Below are 22,986 nucleotides of genomic sequence, written 5' to 3' on the forward strand. Positions count from 1 at the left end.
AGTGTTTGGACTTTAAAAGCAAAGCCCGGTTCTGGTGAACTCCTACAGCTGCACCATTGAGAGCATCCTGATCACCTGCACGCAGAGCTGCAACGATTAGTCGATTAATCAAAAGAAATACAACCACGATAATCTATTAACCGTTTAGGTAATTTTTCAAAGATAAATATAAAACATATGATTTCCAAAAGTATACCAGTGAATTCTGGGTTTTGGACTGTTGGGTGATCCAAAGAAACAGTTTGAAGTCGTCACTTTGGGATCTTGGGGACTAGAACCTGACACGAACTCTGTTTTAAGGCCAAGTGCAGATATTAGGAACTCAAAATTCAGATATCGATAAAATTGGCAGATTTATGAATTTTCTTGCAACAGTCACTTGAATGTTGTCAGATATGTGAGCAGTGTCCGGCTATATTACAGTTAAACAATAACCTTTATTGTTTAAATGTACATCAAAGCGCAGCGACACAGTAAACCTACAAAGACATTAATGATTATAAATTATATCAAGCGTCTTTATTAAAGGCATTAAAACTACTTAATATTAATTTTTAGGACTACGAGTTTGTTAAAGGAGAAGTTCGTCCAAAAATATAAAGTCAGGTGAAGTCTTGTAGTCCACAAACATTCAGTGCACACTCTGTCTGGAGTGGAGCACGAGCTCGAGGTTGTTGAGAGAGTATATATTTACCAACTTATTATATATATATATTATATATATTTACCAACTTTATAAAAAAATGAATGATGATTTTCAAAATTTAGGTGAACTGTTCACTTGGTTCATGATATTTGGTCATTCAGTGAATCAGGACAGCTGTTGTTGACGACTGTGAGCTGCTAAAGTTCAGCTAACGAAGGTCTTTAGAGACGCTGTGTGTGTGTGTGTGTGTGTGTGTGTGTGTGTGTGTGTGTGTGTGTGTTGTGTGTTGTGTGTGTGTGTGTGTGTGCGTGTGCGTGTGTGTCTGATCACCTCCTACAGTAGGACAATGAAGGACGGTATGTGTTTGTGTGTGTGAGGTGACTGTTGATCTACTCTGCCAAAGTGAACACACACCTGGTCTGCCAAGCGCTCTGAGCCAGGTGTACACACACACACACACACACACACACACACACACACGCACACACACACACACACACACACACACACACACAGGAAGGAGTGACTATGGTCTTTCTTTCCCAGTGACACTCAGCCTGACCACCATCTACGTGTTTGTGTTCGACCGCCCGTCCACTCACCTTCCAGCAGATATTCAACCAATCAGGACGTTGGAAACAAAGGACACACATACATACATGCACACACACACACACACACACACTCACACACACTATTAGTGGAGCCGTTGGGACTGTGCTCGCTGTGTGTTAGTCACGGTCATCAGTCCGTTTAAACGCGGCTGCTCTCGTGTTCTGTCCTCTGCTGACATCATCATCAGCTGGACACTCCTGGTCCTGGTTCTGATGATGTAATCTAAACTGTAGCCCGTCAGACGTCTGTTGAAAAGGAACCGACTGATACGAGTTGTTTTTAGGGCAGATTCTGGTTCTTAGTCATCGAGCCGGCCGAGGATCTGAGACACATCTGCAGCTCGGAACAGCTTTTTTTTTCCTCCGTTACATCCATTTTGCTCGAAGCCTATTTCAGCACAATGTCGGCTTCATCTTCTTATTTTCCAGTAAGTACAGTAATAAAATCAGTTACAGGGAGCACGCACACGAGTCAACACGAGTCAACACGAGTCAACACGAGTCATGACAAATGTCAACTTGGACTGATTGAAACGGTTCATGAGTTTGTTCAGACTGAGGCTGATGAGTCGATGTAACAGATCTGATGTTTCCATCAGAGAGGTGAAAACTGTACGGCTGCGGATACTTTAAGGTATCAATAAAGCCGATATTCACATGAAGGATGAGCAGTGGAACAGTGGAAGAGTGGAAGAGTGTCTGGACGGGTTCAGACTTTGACCTCAGCGTGTTGAAAAGAGCTGCAGGTAGAGAAGTGATGTTTCTATTTATTGTTCCACAGAGCGTGCAGGTCTTTTGGACGTTGCTGTCGGTTCGTATAACTATTAACTTAAACTAGATGTGAGCAGTTTTCCAAAAATATCAGCCGGCAGCAGCAGCAAAATGAATTTCAGCAGGTGGAGCTGCAAAACAAAAAGAAAGCACGGCGGTAGAAAACGTCTCCGTCTCAGATGCTCATTGTTGAAGAATGGAGCAAAAACAAAAGGAGGAAGTCGTACAGTGCTGCAGTCGTGATGTAATCACTGTTATTTTATCATCCAGAACCACTGTGTGAAATTATAGAGCCGACCCATTATGAAGCTGCTCGGAGCTGCGTGTGGGAATAACACGAGCCTTTCTCCTGCTCGCAGCAGGACAATGAGCAGAGACAACAAAAGAGCTGCAGAGAGACGAAGGACGGACGGACGGACGGGAGGGTTAGAGGATGAACTCCTGGAGGAGAGAAGAAGGACGAAGCAGAAGAAGAAGAAATATGCACAGCTGCATTACACTGAACGACAGATGATCAGCAGCTCGTCAGCAGGTTCCATAGGAATAAAACTAAAGAGTGTAATTAGTGCGCAGCGGTAAAAATGAAGCAGCAGACGAGTGAAGTGGGAACGAGAGTAGAGAGGAGGCGAGAGACCTCCGAGAAAAACAGATTGATCCCAAAACCAGGAGAGAACGGAGAGTAAAGTTTTACGTGACGAGCTCAGATGTTTCTCACCCACTGAGGTCAGAGGTCGCGTCCACACCAGAGCGCCAAACAAGCTCGAAGTGTAGAAACCGGCACATTAACTCGTGTTTTAAACCGCGACCTCTGAACTCCTGCAGTGTTTGAATGCTGCGTGCTCTCCTGGCTTTGATATAAGCTCACACAGTAAGTGCTGTAAACTCAACACGCTGGTATTTAAAGTGTTTTTTTAATGTGATACGGCCTCCGTGACTAAGTGATCGCTGCCCACTGTCTGTATAAGCAGGGATCAGATGAGGACTCTCTCTTCATGCTGCACTTCACAGACGAACACTTGGACTGAACCTCGACTCTCTGTCAAGAATACATGCTTCAGTTTCAGTTTGTGGAGCCTCATGTGTCCTTAAACCCGGTTCTTCCTGTCTGATGTGAGATTGGACATCGACGCTGTGGCAGATCTGGAATATTTGAGCTCAGTGAATCCATCTCGTCTCCTGAAAGGCAGAATTTACACCGAGTCTGTCCCCGTCTTGAAACTGAAACCATCATATCGAAACTACTTAGTCACCGTGAGAAAATTCAAAAGTCTTTCTTTTCGTTTGTTTAGGATGAAACTTCTGTTCTTCTCTCATCACAACACTCAGTGCGTTTACATGCACAGCTTAGTCAGATTACAGCCATAGTTTGACTCTGCTGCTCAATCAGACAACTGCAATTATCTGAGTATACATGCCGGTGAGAAAATCTGATTATTGTCCTGTCAGCATGTCATACCCGGTACGCTAGGTGGCGCTGTACCCATTTCAACTAGTGGTAACAGAAACACCTCCGGCTGACCTCTTTACGTCACCAGCTGCCTCGGCATTCCAGAAAGATGGCGTACGAAGAGCGAGACGAAGCTACATCTTTGTACATTTCATATATGGTGTACATGATAATTACACAAACTAGATGCACTCTGGTGCTCTTGCTTGCGGTTATTTCGGAGGAAAGACGCCGCCGTCCTTCTACTTCCGGCTCACGGCCCCGGGAAAGAAATCTCGAGCCTGCGCAGAACGCAAAATCCAATCCGATCTGATGGAACGTATACATGCAGGAGTAATGAGACTATCAATCAATAATCTGGGTGTTTTAATCCGACTATGAGAAATCTGATCCGGTCTGATTTCAGTCAGACTAAGGTGGATACATGCATCTTAAAGATCCGATCATAGTCGGACTAACACAGTAATTCTGTTTTCTTGAGTGTCATGTAAACACACTGAGTGTGATTATACTGCGGTCAGGTTCAGGCACAGAAACCACTTGGTCGTGTTAGAACGACATCACGGTTTGGATCACAGATGGAGATGGTCCGACTTCTTGTGAAAAGTTGTTTTGCGACTGTAAATGTCTCCAGGCGTTCTTAAAGACATCCAGAGGTGTGACTGAACTGCAGCCAGCTGTTTGTCAGAGTGGTTTGCTGTCTTTAACTAACCTCCTCATGTGAACATGATGTTCCACATGTGGTGCACGTCTCAGCCTCGCTAACTAACTGCTAATGCTAACTGCTAACGTTATATCCTGCAGACTGAAACATGAATACACCAGAGACTACTGAGCCTGGATGTTAGACTGCATGTTACGCAGTTGAGTGATGACTCTTTCCTTAAAAAAACAACAGTTTTTATACCATTTTACGCCCAAACCAGTTTGTATATGTGAGTATTTTAAATGTGGGTGATGCTGCTGAAGATGTCCAGTGAATGAAACACCGAGCTGCCTGAATCTGACTTCTCTCTGTCTTTAAACGACTGCTGAAGGAAAACTAACACAGAACAAACTCACACACACACACACACACACACACACACACACACACACACACACACACACACACACACACACACTTGTACAATAATGAACAGAGCTGAACTGTCTGAGTCATTTTAATGTCAAGCTCATATAATAGAACTGTGTTACTGTGATAATGGAGACATCAGATGTAGAACAGGTAGCATCACACACACACACACACACACACACACACACACACTCACACACACACACACACACACACACACACACACACACACACACACACAGCATCTTGTTCCTGTCTCTGCCTGGTTGTTAACAGGTCAGTGCATTCAGAGCCCCTCAGGCTGTGACGCTACTGTGTGTGTGTGTGTGTGTGTGTGTGAGTGTGTGTGTGTGTGTGTGTGTGATGCTACTGTGTGTGTGTGTGTGTGTGTGTGTGTGTGATGGCAGCAGGTCATCAGGGTGTCGTGTCCTAATTTAGCTGATGGTGTTGAAGCACCAGTTCACTTAAAAAGGTCATCCTGTTACAGAGAAAAGGAAAGAAAAGAGGGAGAGACGAAGAGGAGAGGAGGTAAAAATGAACAAAGCACAGAGAGACGAGGAGAGAGAGAGAGAATATTAAAGGAAACAGAGGATGAGCGAAGGAGAGACGAGCGAGGGGACAACAACTGAGGAACAAGGCTGCAGTAAAAATGTCATCCACCCACAAATAATGGAGTCTCCCTCTGGACCGGTCCGGACACCACCTTGTTCTGACCCGTGATTAAAGGCCTTTCCATGAGCCGGACAGCTGTGAGCTCAACACACTGTCGAAGAAAAACAAGGACGCAGAGAAACACTTCATGTGAGGGATGTCGGGCTTTTTCACCTGCAATGTTGGACACGCCGAGTCAAATCAGACGGTTAGGTTAACATCCTGCGACCGTGTCAAACCCGTTTAAACAGGCGTTGCGGTTCTGATACTCGTGTCTGTGCAGGAAACCAGAGAGAAAGACGTTTTTACATTCATGGACGGATCATGTGAGCGAGCTGTTGGTTCCTCCGGCTCAAAGTCGCTCATTATCGCTCTGCACTCCGCTCAATCGCCCAAAAAACAAAAAAGAATCTGTGTTTTATTTTAACTTTAGCTGGAACTGTTCTCCACATTCTCCAGAGCAGAAATGAGTTATTTCCTCGTCGGCATGCTTTGGCTTCATGGCGTGAGCGGCACCGGAGTGAAATCTCTGCAGGATGGAGCGGGAGATACGGCGACGCTCCAACTTTTTTAAAAAAAGACACGCTGCTCCGTCCAACATCCTTTTCCGCTCACCCACACTCACATGTTCTGCTTCTGACTGACTCGCCTCAATTTCTCCGGTTTGTACTCTCAGATATCGGCTTTATTTAGCTGTTTCATCACGTTCAGCCGCTCCGGGAGTCGTGTGATGAAAAAACCCAGCATTTCCTGGGTTCAGTGCTTTCATATTTATGGATGTTGGCAGAGTTTTATGGTGGAGAAACTTAAATGTGTTTATAACCAGACATTCTGTGATCACCTGCAGGGAGGACGTATTTACAGCCGCTGCGTTGACTTATAGCAGCTCTGTAGAAATGTATATTCAAGCTGAACCCGGCCGAGTCGAGCCTGCGCGTGTCTGGAGAAGCTCAGAGAGAATTGTACCGTAACAAATCAGAAACAGTAAAACAAAGATGGAGATGAAGCCTGAAGCAGAGACACACTCACACCCACCTCACTTCTCCTGCTAACAGATGTTTACCGTCGATCAGACTCATCACAGACTGATTGTTTGTTTCCTACAATCGTCCAGACGACAAATCCCATCATATAAATAATGGTTTATTATGCAGCTAAACACCCGAAGCACCGCCGACAGGCTCTATTGTCCACACGTGTGATTGTGTGTAAATGTGCATCCGTTCATGCAAACAATATTGGCTTGAATTCCAGTTTCTACACGATTATACGGCATCATGTGGCGTCCAAGACTCCCAGAGCTTTGTGAATAATAACAAGGATCTGACACGTTTAATTTCATGGATTGTTACTTACAGCGAACACAACGTATTAATCAGCCGTGAGCTGCCTGCAACTCGCTCATCATTTAAATGACTCCTGCGAGGCCTCGTTAGAAAGTTTAGCATGTTCACATCAGCGTGATTGAAGAGATTCGGAGCGCAAGAAAATGAAGGACAGTCGAACTCTGCTGACGAAAAAGTCACATGAAGCGATACGGTGTGTTCGACCTGCTGACAAGAGAAAATGGAGGAGAAATGTCTCAGGTAGTTAAAGGGATATTCCGGTGTAAATTTAATCCATGGTCTAAATCACCGTGAAACTGTGTTAGACTCCTTCTCAAGAGATCAAGTTAGCAGACCGCTAATTTACGGAGTTTTATCAACCTCAGAAACGACCGCACGACAACAATACACTGCAGTAAATGGATCCAAATATAAACCGCCACCAAAAAGCCACAAATAATGCTCAGAACAGCACCAAACTTCAGCAACAGTACAAATAGGGTCTCAGCACATAGTCCGGGGCATCTAACCTCCGCTAGCTTAGCTGGATTTCTATTGTGAAGCTAAAAACAGAGTTCAACTCTCCTCCATCAGCTTCCGGGTCGGGGAAGTCCCGACGCGACGATTACCGAGTGCGGTTAGAAATGCTCAGTTCCGTTCTTTTCCCTGTCCGCTCTCGATAATAACTGTTATAAACTGGCAGGTAAGACACATATGAACTTTGATTGCTTTTCCATGGAGTCATAATCATACATTTTCATCCATGAGCCGCGGAACTCTACTGCACTCGGTAATCGACTCGTCGGGACTTCCCGTCAACAGGAAGCTGCTGCAGAAGAGTGGTAAATTTAGTCAGCTTTTCAGTAGAAATCCAGCTAAGCTAGCGGAGGTTAGATGCCCCGGACTATGTGCTGAGACCCTATTTGTACTGTTGCTGAAGTTTGGTGCTGTTCTGAGCATTATTTGTGGCTTTTTGGTGGCGGTTTATATTTGGATCCATTTACTGCAGTGTATTGTTGTCGTGCGGTCGTTTCTGAGGTTGATAAAACTCCGTAAATTAGCGGTCTGCTAACTTGATCTCTTGAGAAGGAGTCTAACACAGTTTCACGGTGATTTAGACCATGGATTAAACTTACACCGGAATATCCCTTTAAAGTCAGTGTAGAGGAACATGTGCATCTTCAAACACTTTGTACACATGAACACAGTTTTGTATTATCACATGTGCAGTGATGTCGTCTCAGATTAAACTGAACACAAGTAAACAGATCAGAGATGTGACGTTTGGATCCAGGTGAGGTTGTTGATCACAGACGAGTCCGTCATGTTGAACTGAGACGTCGTTCAGTCTCCAAAGTTTAACGTGAGTGTTGCTTTTCACCGCTGCTGTAAATTATTCAACATCCCACCGACTCCAACATTCAGTGCGTCTGAGTGGAGCGTCTGACTCCTCTGACCTTCAGTCCTCATCAGTCTGGACTTTCCTCCTCTCATCTGTCTCTTCTGCTGACTAAAGGAAACATACTTTCAGATAGTTTGTTCACGGTTTATCAAGAGACAAATATACAGTGTTACACTCTTTGGTTTTTATAGAATATATAAAACTTAATCGCCAGAAGGAAACTCTGTAATTCATACTTCTCCAAACCACAGATTTATTTAGCTTCATGTTTCTTTTGTTTCAGTTTTTTTTCTCTGTGTTTATTCTCTGGTTATGTTTAGACACATGAACACGTCTGTAAACTATCACCAGTGTTGGGCACGTTACTTTAAAGAAGTAATTAGTTATAGTTACTAGTTACTTCTTCCAAAAAGTAACTGAGTTAGTAACAGAATAACTCCACTATAAAATATACCAGGAGAAGTAACTAAAGTGTTACTTTTAATTATTCCCCCCATTCAGTTCAGTCTGTGTCAAGTTTTTGTGAAGCTGGAGCAGAAAAATCCAGCTGTAGCTGCTCGGACAGCTCCGTTTTCTTCTTTGTCGGACAGCTCCGTTTTCTTCTTTGTTAGCGGGAGCTCACGTTAGCCACACCTGTTCTGCTGTCATCATCAACAGTGTCAACAACTGAGTTTTTGGCCACTAGTTTTGTAGAAGCGCGTGTCATTCAGAGACGCTTCGTTAGATCAGAGTTGCTTACACCGGACGTAGACAAAGGAGATTAAAGTAGTGTCTGTGCTTACACTTAGAAACCGTTAACTTTCCCTCCAGACTCGCCATTGCTGCAGTTCACCTCTGCTAGTTTGTGTGTGTGAGGCTGCTGTGTGCGTGTGTGGTTTGTGTGTAAACTGAACATTGCCTCTGATTGGCTTACGAACTCTCACTCTACTCTCTGATTGGTTGTGTGCCAGCTGAATGGCCGTTCTGATTGGCGGTGTGCTGGCGAATCAGCGCGGTGTGTGGGAGGGACGGAATACTGTGTGCGCATTGTTTTCTATGCACTCCGTTCCGTCATTCCCCGTTTTCATGTTTTGCAGTACTGGCACCAGACTAGTTGTTATGTCCGTTCAGGACGAATTAATTTGTGTAAGTTTGGTAATGCTTTGCTGCATGTTTAGTATGCAGCTGTTTTTTATCGGAAATAGTTAAGTTTCGTTTTGATCGAAAGTAAAGAGAGTTGCGTGCATAAGGTTCTCGTTTACAACTCACAACACAACTCACACACGCTGCTGTGGCGTAGGCAGCACGTCGAAGCGGTGTGTTCAATGCAACTTTTCTGCCGAACGGGTCAGACAAGAGGCAACGGAGTGGTCGGAGAGTGGTCGGATAAGACAGTTGGACGTCTGGGCGGTGTGTGGGGGCCTTTAGAGAGCCAATCACCATCACTTATGCGGTTATCCCGCCCCTCCCTCCTCCCTCACCAAAGCTGCAGCTCCGGTGGCTGAGAGCCGAGTCGATGACAACAGCTTCAATGAGCAGCTTCAGTTTGTAACGCGCCACATTTAATAGTCGGTAACAGTAACGGCGTTGTAACGGTGAAAATAGTAATTAGTTAAGTGTTAAGTGATTACCCCTTACTGAAAAAAAGTAACACCGTTAGTAACGCCGTTATTCCCAACACTGACTAACACATCGTCGTCTTAAAGTTGTCCAGCGGTGTGACCTTTACAAATGCTGAAACACAGTGTTCAGCTGGCTGTGAGTCCACCGCCATCTTCAGGTCCGGATATAAAAGTCAGGTCGTAAAGAACGAAGCAAACAAACTCATAAAAGTCAACAAAAAACATACTTTTATTATGTATATTCGTTGAAATAGGCTAAACTGGACGAGAGATGCAGCACCAAAACATTTAATGTACACTCACATTTATTGTGATCAGGGAGAAACTCATCTGAAACAGCAGAGACATTTTCTAACTTATAGAACACTTTAAACAAAAGGTTCTGACCCGACTGAGAGTGGAACTGTGTGACGCCATGATTCCTAAAAAGATCTGTGTTTATTATTATCAACACATTATTATTATTATACATAGAAGGCAATAAAACATTTTACTGACAAGTTATAATAAATGTGAATCTGTAAAGAGATCAGCCAGTGATGAATAAATGCAGTACAGTGATCGAGTTTCAGAACTGGATCACTGGAGCAGAGGTGTGAGTGTGAAGTATAAAGAGGACGTTTAGAACGGTCCATGTTTGTGGTTCTGAGTGGACAGGTAACTGAACGAGCTCCCTGGAGACCGGACCGACACCTCAGAACCGCTCCCGTCAAACACACGGATCACCAGAGTTACTCTTCCTCTCCTCAGCACCTCCTCCATCTCTCTCTCTCTCTCTCCTCTTGACACCCTCTCTCTGTCTCTCCCAAAAATACATTCACACTTAAATAACAGAGGACGGGCCGGCGCCGTGTTTCATCACTCAGTGTTTGACCCTAAAAGGTTCTTCTGACAGGCCCAGCAGAACACATCTCTGTCGACAGCACAGGCAGCTAAAAACACTGCTGAAAAGATGGCAGGGTTATTCTACACACACACACACACACACACACACACACTTACAGTATTTATAACACAAAGTACCAGATTACTTCTCCATTAAGAGGAAGTAAAGACACAGCGGGGCGACCCGGAGAGAACAGCTTCACGTCAGATCGAGACATCCAGCAGAGCTCGACGTGACGCTCGCTTTTACGGTGGAGCACTGAAGGCACCGTAGTGACAGGCACTGATCTGAGACCTGCGGTGAACACAGCGGCTCACATCTGCTGTTCTGCAACATTAAAGAGCAAATTAACTCAACTGAAAGTAGCTGAACAAGTTCTGGAATGTTGTCACGACACGCGGATACAAAAACTTAAAACGTATTAATATTCCAAACTCTGTTCAACACCAGGATCAGATGTGACACAACAATTTTAGATGTTTATTAAAATTGGAAGACCAGAGACACATGTTGGCAACTTCATTACTCCAGTAAAGTAATAGATTACAGGCTCTGACATGTACTCAGAGTATCAGAGTAAAAAGTCTCCCTCTGAAGGACATTTGTGCTCAAAGCTAACTGAAGCTCACGTCATATTAATAGAATTCAAAGACTATTAAAGTTAAAGGCTAGAATCAGCAGGATTTGTCCCAGCTGTTCCTGAACGCACCACAAAGACAGTTGATTGTTGAGTCTCATTCCCAGGACGTCAAATAGACACATGTTGGGTTGGTAAAGCGTCCCGAGCAGCAACAAAGAGAGAAAATCAGAAACTCTCTGCAGATACGAGACACTAACACGCCTTTTCTCCACATTCCAGTCTCCCTCTCTGTCTGTTTACGCCTTCTTACGGCTTTTACGTCTTTGTCTCGTCTCGCTGCGTCTGCCGTGCGTGATGTGAACTGTAATAAAGTATCTGCACCACGTTAGTTTCCGTCTTCTGGCTCTCAGAGCGTCCGGATGATGAATTCATATCCAGTGAGCTCTGAGGAAACGCTGCAGGTGCGACAGAAACACCCAACAGAAAAGATTAATGTGAATATTTCTTGCCTTAATTATGGAAGTGTAATTAAACATTTTAAAACTAAAGAGAACTATTTTTTTTCAAACGCACGTCCTGATTTATTACCTCAGTCCTCCTCTGGTTTCAGATATTACACATTTTCAGAAAGTGACATAAAAACCCAGAACAACGTTTCCATTCTGCTGTTTCTGCTCCGTGAAGCGAGCAGCTTCCATTAAACCTTCACCTGACATCCATTATTGATCGGTGCACATCAGAGACACAGAGATGTTCTGTAGCAGAGCTGCAGGTCAGTTTGTCTTCACCTGACATGTTCTGAGTGTGTTCTGTCGGCTTGTGTCTCGGGTCTGGGAGCAGTGGAGGGAGCTTCACGTTCAATTAAATATGTGTGAAATAAGTTTACTGAACCGTGTTGTCAGGGGACGACGAGGTCGTTCGGTCAGTTTGTCCTCCACCTTCCCACGTTGCCTCACACAGAGAGGATGATGATGCTGTCGTGACTGAGTCTGCTGGTGAAATACGGGCCGAGAGTCCACCCGTCCAAGTTCTGCGTATTATCCACGTTGTGCGGAAATCAGGAGGCTCAGAGAGGATTGATTGTTCGCAGCAGCTACAGGAGGTTGTGTGCTGTGAGATTTAGGATTAATCGGGTTTGCTGTTTACATGCATCAACAGATTTAATCAGAAGAGCTGTGCAGAAGTGATGTCACACCGTGCAAACCTCTCCTGAGTCAGATATCTGATCCGTGTGCTGCGTGTTGGATCAGCTCCCCGTCCTGAAGAAGGAGATCTGTCATCGTCTGTTCAGAGTTTCTGCAGCAGACTCGATCTCTTCTGCAGCTGACTGAGATGTTGAGATGAGAATATGAGGCTCCATCTAACTGCAGCTACAGTTTCTGATATAAAACTCATTCTGGGAACAGATTATATGCGTTGTTTTATATTCTGTTCTGTCCTAATTGTCCACTGGAAGGATGGAAAACTAAAGCACAAGTGCTTTGTAAACTAAACACGCAGACGAGGTCGCGCTCTGCATTAAAGACAGCTCATCATCAGTCGCTCTGCGGGGTCGAGAGGTTCGATGGCTCTCGTGATGAAGGACTTCTTAAACTCCTCTTCCTCTGGTTGAAAGTTGACTGGAGGACGGTTTGAACGAGCTGCAGTCAGTCCCTCCAGCAAAATGCGATTATGCGATCTCATAAATCAGCCAAAGTCCACATGTTTATGCGGTGGCACTTTTGCCGAGGGGCTTGCATGATTTCATAATTCCTGCATTTTCGTTGCAAAAAAGTCACATATATCTCAGCAGAAAGTTGAAAAATGTTGCGTTTGCTTCACACAAGAGCAGCCATTTTCCCCTGTTGCCATGGGAACGTTATGAAGTGACGTAATTACGCTACGTGAACATCATCGAAAAGCTGCAAACCCCGCGATGAAGCCATGATGAAGCCCGCAAATCAGTCTCATCTGCCAACAAAAAAATCATACTAGTTTCAAAAACCTTCCAGTTGTAAATATATTAGTAGTATGTAAATGTACGGTACAGTAAGAGATGCACTTTGTACATTGGAAGCACTTATTTTAACAGAAGATGTCTGTTTTTTGGGGGGGTTTCTTATATTTTCTTTATTCATATTTACAGAAGTTGTAGCATATTCCTTTTGTAAAGCTACAGAACTTGTTTGTTTCATCAATGTTTTGTCAGTTTGAGCCATGTGTTTATTAAGGTCTGAAATAAAACAAGATGAGAACTTAAATATTCCTTTCTGTGATGTAGTGTGCTGCTGATCATAGGCAGTAATAAGAAATGACTCTTTACATTAAGGTAGCAGCCTGGTGAGAACAGGGTGTTGGGGGAATCCCAAGTTCCTGCAATTTAATCGCATAAAATTGCATAAATATCCTGCATATTCCATCGCATTTATAAGAAAACTTGCCGCATAATCGAGGATTATTGCCCGCAACAATCACAAAAAAAACTCTGTGTTTCTCTGACAGCGCTGTGTGTGATTTAGTGACCTTTCAGCTGGACTTTCTGCAGATGTCAGAGCTGAAAGTCTGACGGTGTGAACATGATGAGAACGTGATGTTTCTGTGTGAGCTAACAGTAAAACTGAGACACTCGCTCGTCTCGGTGGAATATGTGGATGTTTTAATCTTCTGGCTCAACAGTTTTTTCTGTCTCTGTCTCTTCAGGGAGTTTTCCCAGCGAGCTACATTCACCTGAAGAAAGCCATCGTCACCAACCGAGGGTGAGTTCAACAAACTCTGCATCCTTCTGCATAAACTACAACACCTTCAACTCTCCGTCTTTACCTTTCTGTCCTTCCTGTCTGTTAATCAGGTGTTAGTTCCTCTCTTGTTCTAAATCAAGATGATAAATATGACAAAAACGAGTCGGTCAGAGCTGAAACAAACTCATTTGAATTTAAGATTAATATGTCTGTCTCCGACATCTAATTGATTCACGTGTTCTGGCTGTGACTAAATCCTGAAAACTTCTGGACCGAGCCGCTCACAGCGCTGCTCGGTGTTACTGAGGAGGGAGTGACGGGTGTGAACTTGGTTGTTTAAGACTTCGGTATGATTCATCGTCTTCGTCTGACATTTCCTGAGTAACTCACAGACATTTATCATAATGTTATCCTGTAATCCTCTCATTTATTTACTGAATATGTGTTAAAAAAGAGGAAAGAGAACAGAACGATCAGTAAATCATAGCAGAGGACACTGAAGCAGAAATGATGCGACACAAATCGGATCATCGTGAAGAAGACGTTTAAAAGTTATTCAATATTTTAGAACAAAGTTGTTTTCAGCCGCTGGTTCTGTCTGGTTCTTTTGAGCGTTATAAACTAATGAAGAATTTGAAAATAAAGACGGACTTGACATCGACCCAAACAGACTGTGATGTGAGTGTAAATAAGTTAACAGTGTTCTGATAGAATCTGTTCGGAGCAGACGATCACGACTCTGATCAGCTTTTAGTTTCTTCTCTCAGTCGAAGGTCGCTTCATATCCACAGAGTGAAGAGAGGCTGAGAAACACAGAGCTGAACGACGTTTAACCCAACTTTGATGCACGATACGATCCTGAACACATCGTCTGGGTCAACGAGTCGACACTGCCGGAGCTGCTGAAGGTCGAGATGAACGAGCCCCTTCAGCCTGATCCTTCATCAGATTATCTCTCAGCTTCTTCCTCTTCTTGAGACTGAAAGAATCCAGTCAGTTTGTACCTCGCAGGCCTCTGTAGACCTCAAACACAACCTCCTGTTGGTAATTTCTTCTCCAGTGAAAACAAAACTCAAAAGAAGTCAAAGTGACTCTCACAGGATCTGAGTTTATTCCTTCTAGTTATCGTGTCGTATGAACTGAACGTCAGCGTCTTTAAAGGGATATTCCGGTGTAAATTTAATCCATGGTCTAAATCACCGTGAAACTGTGTTAGACTCCCTCTGGAGAGATCAAGTTAGCAGACCGCTAATTTACGGAGTTTTATCAACCTCAGAAACGACCGCACGACAACAATACACTGCAGTAAATGGATCCAAATATAAACTTGCCACCAAAAGCCACAAATAATGCTCAGAACAGCACCAAACTTCAGCAACAGTACAAATATGGTCTCAGCACATAGTCCGGGGCATCTAACCTCCGCTAGCTTAGCTGGATTTCTATTGTGAAGCTAAAAACAGAGTTCAACTCTCCTCCATCAGCTTCCAGGTCGGGGAAGTCCCGACGCGACAATTACCGAGTGCGGTTAGAAATGCTCAATTCCGTTCTTTTCCCTGTCCGCTCTCGATAATAACTGTTATAAACTGGCAGGTAAGACACATATGAACTTGATTGCTTTTCCATGGAGTCATAATCATACATTTTCATCCATGAGCCGCGGAACTCTACTGCACTCGGTAATCGTCGCGTCGGGACTTCCCGTCACCAGGAAGCTGCTGGAGAAGAGTGGTAAATTTAGTCAGCTTTCAAGTAGAAATCCAGCTAAGCTAGCGGAGGTTAGATGCCCCGGACTATGTGCTGAGACCCTATTTGTACTGTTGCTGAAGTTTGGTGCTGTTCTGAGCATTATTTGTGGCTTTTTGGTGGCGGTTTATATTTGGATCCATTTACTGCAGTGTATTGTTGTCGTGCAGTCGTTTCTGAGGTTGATAAAACTCCGTAAATTAGCGGTCTGCTAACTTGATCTCTCGAGAGGGAGTCTAACACAGTTTCACGGTGATTTAGACCATGGATTAAACTTACACCGGAATATCCCTTTAAATCATGAAGCGCTGATCCGATCGTCTCAGACAGAACTAGTCGCTCTCTTCTCTCCGGGATGAACTTTACTCTCCTCGCTGCTCGGAGGCCTTTTTTCTTCTTCTGGAGCCATTTAAGGAGCTAATTTGATGAAATGTGGTTTTCAGCTGGGATCAGTTGTGTTGAGAGCCGCTCTCTCTAAATAAGGTATGAAGCTCCTCGTTCCTGATTCCCTTCCAAGTTCAACAGTACATATTTTAATACATTTGCATAATGATTGGGAAAGCTTCTCCAGATTAATCAGAGTAACAGAGCGTGTCTCGATTTGCATAAGAGTTTTTTAATTAAAGGCAGTGAGAGTAAATTAATTGGAATTAGTGAATCCTTTACTGTTTCAAGTGGAGCTGCAGGGCAACGAGACTGAAGCCGGGCCGAGCCTGATGACACAGACAGTTATGGACCGGTGTGTGTGTGTGTGTGTGTGTGTGTGTGTGTGTGTGTGTGTGTGTGTGTGTGTGTGTGTACTTCCCACTATAAACCATATGAGAGTGGAGGAATCACTATTTATATTCTCAATGAAAGAAAAATGGAAATAAGCTCAGATTAAATCACTGAAGTCAAATGATTAGATTTTTCTTTTTCAGAGATCCTTTATTGATTTGTTCTGTAAGAGGGTTCACTCTGGATAGATGTGAGAAACTGAACTTTGTATCTTTCAGTTGTTTATTGTTGAAGGATTTTTATTTTCTGTTGAACTCTCGAATCTTTATTTTTGGTCGATGAACTCTCACCTGCAAGAAGCCAAAAGTCGAGCTGTTGTAAGAAGACGGAACATCTCGGAGGCAGAAGTCAGGACAGAACATCAATGATCTGCTGAACTTTACACACAGAGTGCAATCTAATCCAAGGGCAGAAAGAAAATATGTTGTAGGAGTAAAACTTTGGCACTGCTGTGGATCGACAGGTGTGTAGGAGAAGACTGAAGCCTCGAGCACACGGTCTTCTTCACCTGCACATATACTGGACCTTCCTCAGGTTATGTAAGGGATAATGCCCGACGAGGTGTTCATTAACAGAAATGAATCGGACGACGCGGAGGCGTGAACCGTCCTTCCGCGAAGTCCGATTCATTTCTGTTAATGGACACCTCGAAGGGCATTATCCCGCTTATACCATGGTCACTTGCCAAAGAAAAGAAATTCGGACCATTAATTTACATTTTCATGCGTTTTACAATCAAAATATAAAGTTTTTCACAAGCCATAACTTAGTTTCCCTGGTAACGCCTGAGGGTTTGACTAATACCTGGAACAGTCATTACTCTCCCGTAAGGTTCTTATGCAACGGAAACATTGTTCACTCCTCCAGTAAATAGGACGGACCATAGATACGACTTGGCAACGGGAGATATTCTAGTCCGCTCAGCGATGAGCCAGAAAGCTAACGCTATGCTAGCAAGATTCAAAGTCAATAACATTGCATACGGTTGACAACAGTAAATATAATTTGACAGTATGCTAGCTAACACGATTAGCTAGCTAACCAGTCATGTCATTGTCCCCAAATCAATATCAAGATTTTCACGAACAAATGATCGGCTGTGTGTAACGTTACTGTGGCCGCAGCCTGAAGCAGAGAGCTGAACAGTGAACGGGATGTGAGATTATTCGCGTATCAGTAAATTTAGAGGGGAAGTGAACTTTCTGCAGCTTGTGTGTTACAGTCGCCACCCTGTGGTGATCAGAGGATAAGACACTGAAGGACTGACGGACTGAACTCAGTGCTGGAAATATAATATTCAGATTTGATACGCCAGCTAGCGCATTAATTTACAGCGGTGAACAGTCAATTTGACTGGAACTACTTAGTAGGTGTCCATATATCACTTTTTAACCTACACCCTCCAGCCAATCAGAATCGAGTATTCACCCAGACCATGGTATAAATAATATTATTCATATTTTTTATTTTAAAATATCCTGCTGAAGGTCCACGTCACCTCTCTGCACCTGCAGCTCTCCAGGTTCTGTTCACGTCTTTAAAAGTCCAAAATGTTTCAGACTTCAACACGCCCGGCAGCGCTGAGCATCAGCCGATGCATCAGCACAATCGTTTTCTTCTTCTGTGGTGAACAGTGTTGGGTTACTGTAATCACATTACTTTTGTCAGTAACGAGTAGTGTAAGGCATTACTGTTCTGAATGTAGTAATCACATTACAGTTCGCCAAGCTCGTTCCTTACGTTACATTGCTAGTCGCGCGCATCACACACAACAGGCTTGAGGGGGGCGGGGCCATCAATAATGGACCAGTGATTGGTTGGGTTTGGCACGAGGTATCTTTCACCATCACCGATTGGTTAGTCACCACCTGCAAGGGGAGATGGGATAACAATGGCGGCGTCAACAACACGAGCAGAACACGCTGCTGCATGCAACTTGCCTGAAGTCCCCTCGCTGCGTAAAGACACTTTTGATGGTTGGAGATACAAACATTACTTTAAATTTGGTGAACATAAGGAAAATAACTTGACTGTAAGGTGCACACTTTGTCTGTGTTGGAAACTTCTCTCCACCGCTGCTAACACTACCGCAAACTTAAAGGGACAGTGTGTAATATATCAAGTATTTAGCGCCATCTAGCTGTGAGGTTCTACACTGCAACACTCCTTTGCTCACCCCTCCCGTTCTGAAGACGTTGGAGACGTTCCAGAAGCTACGGTGGCCCTGACGGACAAGAAACTCATTTTCAAAATATGGACTCTTTCCCAACAGCGTTGAGTATTTCTACTGATTCAAGTAATGAGGTAAAGATGTAGTTAGTTATTAAGGCTATAAAACTAGAGGTTCCCTCTCAGTTCTGCAGTCAAGCTAGCTCTGAGCGAAAACACGTTTAGTCTTACTACGTAGTACCACGTAGTGCTTTGTGTCCCTCTCAGCAGTCCGTAGTTTTTTAAAACCAGAAAGACATGGCGGCCTCCATAGAGCTGCCCGTGCTGTGTATATTCAGATAGGTAATTCTTCACTCAGGAGGATAAGTCAGATTGTTGGCAGAGGTAATTGTACACCAATGAGGACTTACTTATGAACGAAGACGTTGATTTGAGTTAATACATTACTTAAATCGTTACACACTGTCCCTTTAACGAAGCACCTACAGAGACAGCACTCACACACAAAGCTTGTTGCTAAGGAACCGTGGAGCAACATGAATGTAACGAGTAATGTAACTAATTACTTTCTTCAGGGAGTAATCATGTAATGTAAGGCATTACTACTTTTGAGAGTAATGTGTAATGTGTAATATATTACTTTTTTGAGTAGCGAGCCCCAACACTGGTGGTGAATATGTCACTCTGAACGTGTTTGTTAAAGAGCTCCTTCTCAGTCTGAACATTGTCTCCACTCACGTGACGTATTTGACAAAAACATCTTCATTAATCCTTCAGATTCACCGTCCTGCCTCGTTAGTTTAAATCACCGCAGTGTGATGGGGGATCTACGCCGCAGTGCAACACGTACGGAGATGTTTGTTATTGATTATGAATTGTTGTTGCTGCGTCGGCCCAGCGAGCAGCGCTGTGCTCATCCCGGGAAACACTGATGTGCAGCAGCAGCCTCCAGATTCAACACTGCGTCAGGCTGTCTGCAGGAAACAAACAGTCTGAGAGCTGACATTTATAAATATCAGAAGACAAGCACCCCCGCACTCCAGGAGCACACACACACACACACACACACACACACACACACACACACACACACAGTCAGTCACATGTTGATCAAACACATTAGGAAACACGTTGATCTGAATGAAGGAGGATCAGAAGACGTTACAGACGTCAAACTTCTCAGCAGCTTTAATCAGACTTCTTCCTGTGAGCCTGCTGTTCTCTGAGGGCCGATTAGAGGCTCCGCTGACCTGGGATCTGTTTCATCTTGCTGTTTCAGTTATTTCCATGCAGGTGCGCAGCACAAGGAGCCGTCCTGCACCGGCAGAGTGAAATAATCTGAGCCGGTCTTGACAGGAAGATGACAACATGATCTGAATCGAGGCAGTGTGGTTGAGATTTTGGGCTGTGAAAATAAAAACGATTTGAATATTGATTCTAATAATCAGAAAACATATTGATATCACATCTGATCACAGGTCAGCGTATAGTGTACACATATTACTGCACATCTCTGTATGTATAATTTACTTTGATATTGATTTACTAACGTGAAATAACATCAGATATGTTACTCAAGTAATATTCAGTACTTTAACAGGATATCTTCACTTTTTCTGACTGATTAAAGAACCAAGAGACAGAATAATAACCATCTTTTAAGTCTTTCAAGCAGCTGTTAGCTTTAATTATTGTGTGAAGTGAGTAAAGACGGAAGGAATCTCTAAATCACTTTTCTTCGTTAAAAAAGAGACAGAAAAAGTGTTTGTAATTCTGCATGCAAACGTTTTTACTTCTCCGAGGGAAAGACGTGAGACGAGACCGTCGGAGGTGGAGGAGATAGAAATATAACGATGGAGGACGGAAGTGTCAGACAGAAAGAGAGGAAAGACTGGATGAGAGAGGTCAGGCAAGGTGAAAGAGCAAGAAGAAAGACTGCTGCGGAGATAAGAGGGAAAGAAGAGAGGACGCGAGAGAGGAAGGCGACCGATGAGACGAGAAGGAAAGACGAGACGAGGGAGAGGACGGAGGAGAAGCAGAGAGGAAAGATGGAAGTGCGCCAGAACAAAGAGCAAACTTGAGGAGGAACAGAAGGAGGGAGGAGAAGAAGGGAGGCGAGATTAGATTGAGTGAAAAGCAGAACAGAGGAGAGGAGGAGGAGAAGCGTCTGAGATACAAGTGTAACTAATGTGGGTGAAATCACCAGGCGGCCGCCAGCTAAGGCTCAGCTGGGAGATGAGCTAATCTGGCACACTGCTTTTATTAATTAATCAGTTATGAGACAGAGAGAAAGGAGAGAAAACGAGGGAGGAGAGGGAGGGAGAGCTACTCTAATATTCCTGACTCCGGGCCTGAGACTGTGACTCAGCTCCCTCATGTTCACACTGATGTACCAGGCAGAACCGAGCAGCACAGAACTGGACCCAGGTGCTTCTGTTGAGCCGGTGCAGGAGGAGGTGACTCAGTCTGGAAACGTTGGGAGGAAGAGGTCGTGTAGGGGCAGATATATTTACAGATGTTATTATATAAACATCATGATTTCTTTATCTGATGTTCTAGATGTTCAACATGTCGGTACGTTCTGATAAAGGTTGTAAATATGGTGCAAAGTGATTTATTGCTCATTATGCAACACTGGGTAACATAAGGACAGGAAAGTTCATAAACTCCTTCACGAGACAGAAACACAGAAGATATTTGCAGTAATTTATGCACAATTATACATGAACACGTAGCGTATCTTCTGAATCTGAGTCGGGGGGATTGTAAACAGTAACTAGAGTGTGAAGATAACGTGGTCTGCATCTTCACAGACGTCCCGCTTTGTCCATTTCATTGTCCTGTGACCCGACATCAGCCCGCAGCAGTCTGAGAGCTCGCTGGATTAACACGACTCTCCTCCTCCCTCAGGACGTCCGGACAGTCCGGTTGGACGTTTGAAAGATGCTCAACTGATAAAAAACACAAAACTAAGGATGGGAAGAAAAGATTAAACGTTTGAAAATAACACTGAACACGATGAGTTCAGAAAAAGCCAGACGATGAATGTAAAATGTTTGTTTTGACGATGAGAGCTCGGTCACTGTGAGAGGATCTGAAGCAGCGATCAGACTCACAGGGAGACAAACGAACACTAATTCATTAATTCAGTCATCAACTCTGCAGCTTATCCACCCGTTTCCTCAGAGGCCTCTGAGTGCTAACATGACAGATAAGCTAGCCCAAAACAACTAGCGTTATGTCATAAATGCTAAATTCAGGTACAGGCTCAGGTACAACTGTGCAGGTAGTTGCATGCTTCTGTGCTTTTGTAATTATGTAATTCTCCGCTGTCAACACCTTCAGAACATATAAGATAATTAACTATGTTGATGTAGCTAACGTCGGGCTAATGCTTCATGTCATCTGCCCGCTCCGTGAGAACTGACGGGTGAGCTGTTACAGAACCGTCCTCACGACTTTATAAAACATCCGTTCTGTGTATCCACCTCCGATTTTTGTCCATTCTGTCGCTTTCTTTGTGTTAAAAGCCGTTTTTTATAGCGAGCATGACAGCTAAGCTAGCATAAACACAGAGTTCAACCAGTTCAACCGGAAGAGCAAAACTGACTGCCGCTATGAACCATGGGTAAACTCATGAAGTCAGGAATAATGTGAACAGTGAACCAGTAAAGTTTTGGAGCGACATGGAAGCTTTTATGTTAAAAACACGATGTAAAGTCTGAACACACTATCTGTCCACTAAACCTGCAGTTCTGTGTGACAACGAGCACGAACCTGGACTGTCGGCCGTCGCTGCTCTGAGACGAGCAGAGACGATCCGAGTGTCTCCAGAACTCGTCTGATTCCTCTTTAATTCATCAGAATCAGAAATACTTTATTGATCCGTGAGGAGAGCTGGGTCAGGACCGGTTGTTCTGTTTTGCAACAGTAAAGAGAAATTCAAATACAGAATAATAAAAAGAGGAGCATGTTAAAAATGTTGTGCATATTTTACTGTAATATATAACAAGTAGAAAATAAGAGATGGAGACGTCGAGGCTGCTGACAGCTGCTTCTTCTTCTTCTGCTGCTGACCTGCAGCCCGTCTTCTTTAAAGGGATATTCCGGTGTAAGTTTAATCCATGGTCTAACACACCGTGAAACTGTGTTAGACTCCCTCTCCAGAGATCAAGTTAGCAGACCGCTAATTTACGGAGTTTTATCAACCTCAGAAACGACTGCACGACAACAATACACTGCAGTAAATGGATCCAAATATAAACCGCCACCAAAAAGCCACAAATAATGCTCAGAACAGCACCAAACTTCAGCAACAGTACAAATAGGGTCTCAGCACATAGTCCGGGGCATCTAACCTCCGCTAGCTTAGCTGGATTTCTACTGAAAAGCTGACTAAATTTACCACTCTTCTGCAGCAGCTTCCTGTTGACGGGAAGTCCCGACGAGTCGATTACCGAGTGCAGTAGAGTTCCGCGGCTCATGGATGAAAATGTCTGATTATGACTCCATGGAAAAGCAATCAAAGTTCATATGTGTCTTACCTGCCAGTTTATAACAGTTATTATCGAGAGCG

General features: G+C 43.9%; 1 protein-coding gene across 1 annotated transcript in view; it reads left to right on the plus strand.

Annotated features, from left to right (window-relative positions):
- The window catches only part of LOC115582774 (dedicator of cytokinesis protein 3-like), a 391,011-nt gene that overhangs the window by 340,488 nt on the left and 27,537 nt on the right, over positions 1–22,986 (plus strand). Inside the window, exon 4 of the mRNA XM_030418974.1 lies at positions 13,681–13,736. Within this exon, the coding sequence (XP_030274834.1) occupies positions 13,681–13,736 (56 nt within the window). The remainder of the gene's footprint in view (positions 1–13,680; positions 13,737–22,986) is intronic.

The sequence above is a fragment of the Sparus aurata genome, chromosome 6, assembly GCF_900880675.1.
Source record: "Sparus aurata chromosome 6, fSpaAur1.1, whole genome shotgun sequence".
Classification (NCBI taxonomy): Eukaryota; Metazoa; Chordata; class Actinopteri; order Spariformes; family Sparidae; genus Sparus; species Sparus aurata.